The sequence below is a fragment of the Macrobrachium rosenbergii genome, chromosome 4 (genome assembly GCF_040412425.1).
Source record: "Macrobrachium rosenbergii isolate ZJJX-2024 chromosome 4, ASM4041242v1, whole genome shotgun sequence".
Taxonomy (NCBI): Eukaryota; Metazoa; Arthropoda; class Malacostraca; order Decapoda; family Palaemonidae; genus Macrobrachium; species Macrobrachium rosenbergii.
Genome location: NC_089744.1, coordinates 19,284,752 through 19,295,613, shown reverse-complemented (window position 1 = coordinate 19,295,613; position 10,862 = coordinate 19,284,752). Strand labels below are relative to the sequence as shown.

The 10,862-nt window shown below is 37.2% G+C and overlaps 1 protein-coding gene and 1 pseudogene across 1 annotated transcript; both read left to right on the top strand.

The window, feature by feature from the left end:
* The first annotated feature begins 621 nt into the window (after window positions 1-621).
* LOC136838349 (uncharacterized) lies at window positions 622-1,767 on the top strand. Its single transcript, XM_067103261.1, has 2 exons — window positions 622-1,060; window positions 1,350-1,767. Exons 1-2 carry the CDS (start codon window positions 714-716, stop codon window positions 1,513-1,515), a joined length of 513 nt encoding a protein of 170 aa, XP_066959362.1. The 5' UTR covers window positions 622-713; the 3' UTR covers window positions 1,516-1,767.
* Window positions 1,768-4,389: 2,622 nt separating this feature from the next.
* LOC136830812 (uncharacterized) lies at window positions 4,390-10,623 on the top strand (annotated as a pseudogene).
* Window positions 10,624-10,862: the final 239 nt, after the last annotated feature.

Below are 10,862 nucleotides of genomic sequence, written 5' to 3'. Positions count from 1 at the left end.
AACAATTCATCATTTAGACCTTGGAACAGCCTAAACAGTCTGGTGCAATTGTTCAGAAAAAGGCCCGATGGCCCCTAAAAAAATTTAGCACTATTTTTTTTTAGGGATAAAAATTTATGTGCTTGTCTCCTATTCTTGATACAAGTTTTCACTCAAAATAAAAGATACTGGACCATTGTATTTTAGTCTATCATTATTTTTTTTATCAAGAAATGAACAAGATCACTGAAAATCCGGCAAACAGCAAATATTTCATAGGAACTCTTTTCTCGGTCACTTGACTCAATGTATTCTTTGAAGGTTCATCCGCTATTTGAGTCCTTGACCTTGAGCCAATAGAATTGAGACCGGAACTCTTACATTCAATTTGGAAAACACGTGAATACATTGTCACTTATCCTCACGTACTGAGTGTGTGTGTGTGTGTGTGTGTGTGTGTGTGTGTGTGTGTGTGTGTGTGTGTGTGTGGGTGGGTGGGTGGGTGGGTGGGTGGGTGTGTGTGAGAGAGAGAGTGGGATAGCGGTTGGCGTGAGTGTGCATGCTTGTAAATAATGGCTTCCTTTACCAGAATTATCATTAAACCGGATCAACATGTGTACATTGAATATGCACATATATATATTGAAGTTATGAAGTATGCAAGTAGTCAGCCCATTTTGTGTAACCATAAACCTCCTCAGCTTTGTCAGGACCCGTGACCCAAAGCGTTACCGATGACCACAACAACTACCTTCGGCGTGGGAATTGGCGCCGCGGCCTTAGCCGGTGCCGCGAGCTTAGGCCTAGCCGGTCTAGCAGTCGCCGCTTTCCACGGAAGGAGGAGGAGGGGACGAAAGGGTCATCGCGGACACGGCTACGGACACCACGGCGGCCACGGATACGGCTATCACGGACGGAAGAGGAGGTCCGTTGAGGAAGAGGAAGAGACGAGAGAGAGAATCTTGGAGCTCATTCGAGAGGAGGATATCCTGGACTGCGGGATGCGCCTCGTGTGTGAGCTTGGAGGCAGCGACGAAGACGAACTCTCTATGGAGGAGATTGCCATTCTCTCTTTGGTCGGGTAAGGACGTAATCTCTCTCTCTCTCTCTCTCTCTCTCTCTCTCTCTCTCAACTCTTGGAATGTGCAATGATTGACCAGCATCAAATGAACGCTTGGCATTCGTACTTTTACTGAATTCCGTGTAACCAATTAAATTGCTCTGTACAAAGGCTTCTGTAGGCTAAACGGGACGCTTTTTTTTTTGGCACAGCAACTGAAATTCAGTTAATCTAAACTTAACCCTTTCAAAGCAATGCGATATAATGTGCAACTGAGGAAAAACAACTGAATTAATCTTTCCTTTTTCAGCCCAGTCGTCCGGCCTGGAGAGGGTATACTCCCAGGAACGGCCTCAGCTGCTTACAGGATAGCCCGGACAGCTGGCTACTCACAGACCAATTGCACGGAACTGTACTCAAAGTGCCCAGTCGACAGCAAAAATCTTGTGGAAGCCGTCATGTCATTTATACCATGAATATTTAAATCCTGTTAGCAGCTCACATTCCATATCTGTTTAATATCTTGCAACCTCCTTGCTTAGGTTAATGCACTTTATTTACGTTCAAAAAGCCATAGTATTGGCCCAACATTTGGATTAGATACCATCAGTACAGGTACACTCTGAGCTCAGTACTTTTCTTTCGACATTAATTCATGTATTAAGAAACAGACAGTTGTTTTCATTGCTGCAGACTGACATTTTACGCTAAAGTGAAACACAAACCTTACCCGCTAGCCAAGTTTACCAACAGTTTTCAGCTAAATACAGCAAATATCTTTTCTACCTTCTTCCATAAATGTCTAAGTTTTTCTAACTAAGAGGCGTGGTCTGTGTTTAGGCTCTGAGTGAAAAATCCTGTGTTTTTTTTTTTTTTTTTTTTTTTTGAAGATTGAATGTCGTGGTATGATTTTGAAGATCATAGATTGGATGTAAAAGTGAAAAGGTGATATTTTCAGGTGTTTATTTATTGTTGTTTAATTTATTGCATTTGATTATTTATTTACCTATTCATTTATTCATTTATTCTCATAATGCTTAGGCTTTACGTCTCTGTTTCATCAATACAAGTAATATTTGGCATTCATATCTTTTCTCTATCTATCTATCTATCTATAATATATATATATATATATATATATATATATATATATATATATATATATATGCATATATCTATATATATAAATATATATATATATATATATATATATATATATATATATTATATATATATATATATTTATATATATGTGTGTGTGCATATATACATATATTATAATTGATATTTATATAGAATCTACTCGCCACGTTTTTGCCAGATACGTCGCCACTGTAATAGCCACAATACCTTCTTAACCTCCTTTATTTTATTCATGAACTTAGTCATTTAGTTATTTATTAATGTAAGTCACATAATTTAGCTATCTTAAGCATTTAGATCTATTGATCTATCTATCTAGCTATCTCTCTCTCTCTCTCTCTCTCTCTCTCTCTCTCTCTCTCTCTCTCTCTCTCTCTCTCTCTCTATATATATATATATATATATATATATATATATATATATATATATATATATATATATATTGTATATGCATATATATTTGTGTATATATTTGTGTGTTCGTGAGTATATGGGTATACTGTATGTATATCCTGTGTAACATCAGTACGTATGTGTCTAAGCATTTGTGAATGTTGGAAAGCTTTAATAGGCACATCATCTATAAAACAAAAAAAAATCATACAGATAGGAAAAATATAATTTCAATCTTTTAATATATTCTGCTGTCTAAAATAAGACCCAGAATACTCACACTTCAGTCTGTTAGTACCTTGTAGAGTTCTTCTCACGACCTTATTTCCTAAACTTCCCTCAAGAAATACGTTTCACGAACTGAACCTCGAATATAATTAACTAATCATTAGGAATCTTTTTACTAATCCTTTTCTTCTTGTAAAATAATCCAGCTACTTCGCAAGATTTCTGCATTGTTGTCGAAGATAATAATTATTTATTCACCTCCATTCGCAATCAAATATATTTTTCTTAGAAATTCAAAATATCAAGTAGATTTTGTATTTAACTTTATCACTAACCTTAGTGTATCAGATGAACTGTTATCAGCTTACCGAGAATCCCAGACTACAGTATTTTTACAGGAATTATCTACATCTAATCAAGGATAGGATAGGAAAAACTGTAAAAGTGTAAAATGTATAAAATAAAGAATGCAAATCTATGGCTGGGTGTTATTTCATTTTTCCGCACAACTCGAAACGATTACCGCTTTTCCATGATATCATTGGTTAATTAATTTATCAATATAGATGAATTCCTGTCTAGGAAATATTTCGGTACATCACTCATCAAGACAAATTCTCACATATGAGAATAAGATACCTTGTAAACCAAAATATATTTAAGCAATAAATAAAGCCCCTTGTGTATCGAAAACTTCAAATCAAACCCGTTCATGTCTGCCATAATGTTTTATTACGACAACGTTCGGGATGCCAAAAAACAAACTCCTCACGCGGTCACCTTATCCTCCAAGTTCAGGATGGGTGGGGAAGTATGGTGGCTGATCATCTCTTAGTCTTTTCTGTCATTAATTGCTGCAGGTAAACACCCTGGATTATAGATGATGCTATTAATACAATTAAAATTGGCACTGATAATAACAAAGCGTAATATGATGTACTTTTTCATTATCAATTCTCTGTTCAGCTCATGTATATATATATATATATATATGCCGGTATATATATTATATATATCAAGACGTAATCATTTAGAAATCAAGACGTAATCAATGCCACAAGAAGAGAGTTTATGCCTCACTATGTGTGACAACTTATTCGAACACCCGGATGGCGAATGGCTTAATACTGTGACAGCAAAAATTCAATCTTTTTTGTTCTTTCTTTCTCTTAAAGCGTGACTACAGCGCGTGACTATTACGGCGCCATTAATGAAGAAGAGGGCACACAAAACTTATCATTTAACTCCTACGATGAAATGAGACATGGATAAAGTAGCCAATGTCGACCTATAGCTTTGTTTTGATGATAAAGTTGCTGTTAATTGTATATGTTTACTAGAAGGAAACAAAGCGTAAATCAGCAACTGAATCCCACGGTCGTCCTGCGACTGGTACGACACTTCCCAAGACAACAGAAGAGGTTGGATACTGGGCAGGATCCCGGAGGTATGGGAGGACCGGGGTGGGTGGAGCAGGGAACGTAGAATTATCTATGGTGGGGCGAAGAAATGAGGGTGGATTCTTTTTTCAAGAAAGGGTCGTATAAAAGCGAAGGGGTGAAAGGGGTTTCCAGCAGTGGCGTGTTTCGGCCCATCCTCGACATTTCGAAAAATCTCGAAAACCTCTTGTACGCAGGAAGGTGAGTTATATTAGAGTTACAGTGTTCTGTTGTTAATTAATCTCAACAATATTTCTAATGATCCAAGAGCGTTATGTGTAATGACATATGTTAAGCACTTGTCATGAACACTAAAACGAAGACTGGAACTAGATGAATTAAGAATATCTTCTTCTTCTTCTAACGTGCTTTTTCCCCATCTGTATGGGGTAAGCACGATGCCTTCTTTTGAAGGATATTGATTTGGCTTTGGGGTAGACTTTGTAGTCTCGTTCGGCAACCCTGCCTGTCATCGCTTAGACCACGGTAGAGTATGTACTTGTATTGTATCAGTCACCAGCGGCCTTTCTCCCGGCAGCGAGGAATCGTTGCGTGGTTAGGTCGACAGTCGAGACGTGTGAGGTGTCTGTTATGTTTTTAGAAGATGTTGGAGTGGCTTTGTTTGTGTGTGTATTAGTCTGTAACACCCATTTGCTCTTAAGCAGACCTATCCGTTGATTACATTCCCAGGGTGTCTACAGGGATAGCAAAGTGTCCGCCTCTGTGAGCGGTCGGCCGCGGATTTGAACCCATGCCACAGACCTCTAAGAAGTCCGAGGCTGCTGCTCTAACCGACTTGGCCATCGAAGCTATAGATGAAATTAAGAATATAATTTCATCAAAAGGAAGAAGCTGGTAAAGCATTTCCTTGCTATAATTGTGTTGTTAGTGATTTTGTAAATTTTCTGTTCAGCCAATAACCAATCATAAATGAAGGAGTTTAGGATTATAATACAACACTGTTTTACTCTGGAAAAGCAAAAATATCAGTACTGAATATGCATATAAAATCAGAAATTTTTATAAAATCTACAAATATCAAGCGGTTTGTAGCCAAGAAATCTATTACAGCAATGCAAAACAAAAAAAAAATTTTATAATTTGCAAACATTTCAATAATTGTACAACTGTGAAAAACAACTGAAAAAATCAAACATTATAAAAATATTCTGTGTACTGAAACATAAAATTTGGATTAAAGTTTTTGTCATTTGCTGACCTGAAAGTCTTAATAGACCCACATTAATATTCAAAAACGTATTTCTTGGACCATTCCCAAAACCATAAACTGTATAAAGCTTTTCTTTTTAAACCTGTGACTCAAGACGAAAAACTGGAAAAAACAATATTTCGATGAAAGCTGAAAGGAAATGATAAATTTGTCATAAGGTGACGACCAAGAAAGTCTTCTAAGCCACGTAAAATAAGACCCAGCAACTGTTAATCAGCTCAGTGGTCTGGTAAAACTATTCCTTTAACTTAAAATGGCATAACGTTAACAAAAATCACAAAACAGTTCTTGGTAGAAAACCTTCAGCAATTTCTGAGAATGACTCCAGGCGCAATCATGAACTTTAACCTTGAAACATTTCCAACATACCAATTGAGATTAAGATAACAGACAAATAGCCTTCTCAGGTTTTCTTTTACAGAACACTAAAGCGAAGGATTAAACGATTTAGTCAAAAGATGCAAGGGTTAATTTTGAAAATACGGTCGCCGTCTTATCCCAACCTTATGCTGGCACCATAATGTTCAAATCCAGAAATCGCCTATTTCCACTGATTCAGAAGATTCAGAACCCCCTATTCAAATAGAACAAGCCCACAAGGGCCATTGACATGAAATCCAGGCTTCCAAGAATATGGTGTAACAGAAGGTAAAGTGAAATACAAAAAGAGGACATCAATCATTGGAAAAACAGATAAATTAACGAATTAATAAAGCATTAGGATGGACAGGAAGCGGAACCAGCCGCGACAGACTCTTCCAATCAACGCTGTGCTCTACCAACCATCTGTGGCTGACAGTGTGAGCGTCTTGACAGACAGGATGTAAACACATTCGTCGTGGGTTGTCCCCTGTGGAACTGCTAAAGTAAACAGCCAGAAAATTCAGACCGTCGCTGAGGTCCACCACCTAGAATATGAGGCTTTTTCAGATTTAATTTTTAGAATAAGATTACAAAATTTCGATGGTTTGTTATGCAGCTATATCAGTGAATATCTATAATGTATATCTGCTTGAGAATTATTTCAACAGTAAGAAATTTCAGTTTCACATGTCGTGGCCCCTTAGAAATTATTGATTAGAAGCAGGATGCTACTGGAGAACGCTTAGCACGATTCACCTCAAATGCCCCAGAACGCCAATTCTTGTTTTATCAAGATCATTCTTTTTCTTTGGTTTCTATTCTCAGTCGGCTAACTAAGAGATTTCATTCATTCAAATATTTTAGGTCATGCAACAGCTCTTTTAAGATGAGAACTGTCATTTTGCGCTTCAAGGGCGTGACGATAGCTCTGCAGTAATGTCCGCTAGTATAGTGGTTAGAGTTGTGGCATGCCACTCAGATGTCGCGGGTTTGCGTCTCCCCCAGGGCGATGAAAAATCACTGGCTCTCTATCATGATCAGTTACTGCTGCAGTGTGGGGCCTGTGGTGGGAAGCTTGAAACCAGCATTCTTTGGAAGGTTGAATTTCAAGTCAATGGCCCCTTTGTGCTTGTTCCATGTGAATAGGTTTCATCTACTGAAATAATAATAGTAATAACACGTTAATGAATTATTATCTCAACTTCTTTAAATAGTACTAGAAAAATTTTAATCTATTGCTTAAGAAGGATGACATTAGAAAATAATGCAGCCGTAAACACGATATGTTAAAGTTAAATGATATACCAGGTACGGTATGCTTTGTTAATGAATATGCATGAAAATCCCAAACGAGAGAGAGAGAGAGAGAGAGAGAGAGAGAGAGAGAGAGAGAGAGAGAGAGAGAGAGAGAAGAACTGATTCGTGCACTCGTGTAAGACAAATCAATTCGACCTAATTCGTTCATCCAAAATAAAAATAATGTTAAACGTGTCCATCAAAATTAAAGCTAAACCTTTTACTGAACAGAAAATGACTACTTTAACCGAAGAGAAATCATTAAAAATGGAAAATGATTCTTTCGAAGTTCCAGTAAAATGAACTGAGAATTAAAGGAAAATGATAAATTGAAAGCTGCAATAAAGCAATAAATAATAACGGAGATTGATAGATTAATTTTAAAGTGAAAACAATAAATTTGAAATGGTAAATCTCTCTTAATTGTCTGAAACTTTGAGTCTGAAAAGAATTTTCGTCTGATTCGTAGTTTTTTCCCGTGGATATGTGTTGCTTTATATTCTGTTTTCAGATCATAAAGATGATCTCTGAGTTCTGTCGATATTCCCAAGTGTCGCACAAAAGGAACTTTATTTTTGTTCTTTATCAAGTAACGGTGATTTTTATTCTTGTGTACAATCTTTTTTCAGCAGGGTACGGGTTGGGAGGCAATACAGAGTAATTCCACAATACCTTTTTTACCCAACAGCACTCTTCTGTATAACATTTCTGAGACTGAATCTGTTTGAGTATGCACCTTCATGTCAATCATAAACGATTATCACTGTTCTTTTGTGAACTCATCCGGCATAATTAATGTAGAGACTAAATTCTTCAACCAACAAGAACTTTTGAGGAAATGATTATTCCACACTTACCCCACAGCTTCTGCAACACCAAAAGAATGGCTGCGACCTTTGTCACCGGCGGCTTGGGGCTAGGCCTAGGAGCAGCGGGAGCAGCAGCACTTGCTGGGGCCGTTAAATTAGGCCTAGCAGCAAAAGCATTCCTCCTCCACAGAGGTAGTGGCTACGGCGGAGGTTATGGAGGCTACAGAGGAGGGTTTGGCCGCCGGAAGCGTTCTACTGAAGACGAGTCAAAGGCCCTTAAGAGGGTCCTAGACCTCATTCGTCGAGAGGACGTGGCGGGATGCGGCCTTCGTCTCGTTTGTGAACTGGCTTCCAGCGAGGAAGAGGAACTTACTGTCGAGGAACTCTCGATTCTCAATATCGTGGGGTAAGCGGGTTTTTAGATATGACTGAAAAATTAGTCGTTTCAAAAACCTTAATCTAGTCATAATAGCATTTCGAGGTGTTAATATTTAGCCCAGCAACACTTAGACTTAGAGTAAAATTCATTCTACATTAATTGTTTGTGAATATGATAAATATGGATAACAGTCGTTCTCATAAAATTTTACACATTTCGCTGTGATTTCAACGGTAATAAATTGTCTTGAAAGCCACGAAAACCAATAAAAGTTAACAGCTGTTTGTCAAACTTCCGTTAGATGTCAGCCATTTAACTCTGTGACTTGAAACTATCAACACAGAGTACAGTACTGACGATATTTTGCATTTTTAGGACTTTTGTGCTTTGGGAAATATATTTTCTTGCGATAGTGTGTGTCGTCTGCTACCAAAAAAACATTATAGCTCCTAAAAATATGAACGAAGAAGTAATATGGCTTATTATGTAGAAGACGCGGATTCATCCGATGGTGTAAATGGTGTATGAATCCATTCCTCACTTATAGACATTCTTAAGGTCCAAAATTCGGCGCTGTTCAAAAATTAGTGTAACTAAGACGAAGTTGACATTAAAGTACAGTACTAAACTTTTTTACCCTTTGTGAAGTGGATTTTTTTTTTTCAGTGGCTTTTTGTACAATCTACAATACTGTGAAGTGTTTAATTCTATCATATCTTTAATGTTAATTATCCTCCTTCATAACTGCATTCGCTTTGCTGTTAGTATGTGCAAGAAATTCTTTTAAAAATAAATGGGTTCCTTTCTCGTATTCAAAAGCCTTTCACTGTGAACATATTCGTATTCACAGACTCTTTATTCTGAATTTCATGTAGGAAGCTTTCAGAGTAACTCATTATTCAAATATAATTGATAACAAAAGACACTTACAGTGTGTTTATTGTGCATTTACACATGCATGAAAATAGATACAAAATCACACATAAAGTGTTACAAGAGAGAGAGAGAGAGAGAGAGAGAGAGAGAGAGAGAGAGAGACTCCGGAGCATCCGACATCGATAATTGTCCAGAGCCAAGTCTGGTATCGAGAACGGCCCAGGCTACGTAAGTTTTTTATTTTTTTATTTGTTTATTTGTTTGTACACTATTCATCACCTTTGCTTGTCGGCGGATGGAAAGGCCAGGAGAGGGGCTGTGGTTCCTTAGGTTCTCAGACATCATGAAAAGCCCTTTGATTGTGACAATCTAACGCATTTGTAAAGACCGCAGTAAATGTTGCATACTTTCTTCGGCTTTGCGTACAGGATTTGACGTCATTGATCACCAGGTGTATCACACAATGTTTTATAGCATTTTTCATGTCTATTTCCAGTTCGGATCTAGATCATCTATTTAAATCACATTTTAGCATTAGATTCGCCGTCCTCAGATATATTCGATACGGAGAGTTTGAATTTACACGATCATAAAAGTGATATATGCTTTCCCCTTATATGCCAATGGCATTTACGTCATCGTTAACTTCCAGTGCTGTTACTAGTTAACTAGAGTATTTCGACATTTCTTTTTAGATCTTATAGTTTCTAAGAATCCCACCGTCCTTTCTCTTTGCCTTACAGGCCGCCTGTACACCCAGAAGAACGAATTCTATCCGAGAATGTTGTCAACGACTACAGCGTAGCGAAGAGCGTCGGGCTCCAAGGAGGAAACTGCGGAAGTACTTACTCATTTTGCCTCTCAATGGTACTCAGCTCAGGGATGCCGTTGTGGCACATTTGCCGTAAAATGGATGATGGTTTCAACTATTAAATACAGTTCATGAAATTAAACTGAGTGGAATAATAGCAACAAATGAATGTGCACATTGTGTGGAAGTGTGCGCTCAGTCACTGAAATCCGTTCAAGCTGATTTTAAACATTTGCCTAATTCTTTTTGAAAAGCAAACCTTTAAACAAAAGTTTCACAGTAAATTTCTTATATCGAATATTTTATCTAAAAAATTAACTTGCTGTTAAACGTGAAATAATAAGCATCGGAACTTCTTCAACAACATTCCAAGGAGGCACATATGTACTGTACCACTGCACATGCATGTACATGCATAAACTTATGTGTGTATGTAGAAATGAAATTTTATGTTATATGAACCATAACCCCAAAAAGGCATTGAGGCTTTACTTGTTACCAACATGGACAAAAATTCCGCTACGATACAAATACAAAAACATTCCAACAAACAGCATGTTTTATTCCCTGTTCTGAATCACCAATAAAAATGTGAGGATTAAAGGAAGATTGAAGGAGTGTGAGACAGAATTAGAGAAGAATTTAAAACTTTCACCAAAGTGTAAAACACTGATCACCAATGACATTCAAACGAGTATTATTAAGATGGCATCCATCGAAAAACCGAAATAGAGTAAAGGATTCAACTAGCACTAGCTAGAGGTGGTACTCAGATCTGGAACCATAACCTAAGCACAAAAAATAGTAAAACAAATAAAAATAATTTAAGGAGAACTTCAAGGCAAAAAAAAAAAT

What these genes read in the sequence shown, in the direction of transcription:
- LOC136838349 (XM_067103261.1), top strand. Translation starts at nt 714, where the DNA reads ATGACCACAACAACTACCTTCGGCGTGGGAATTGGCGCCGCGGCCTTA. An exon ending in GCCATTCTCTCTTTGGTCGG is followed by an intron (nt 1,061 to 1,349) that starts GTAAGGACGTAA and finishes TTCCTTTTTCAG; the next exon opens with CCCAGTCGTCCGGCCTGGAG.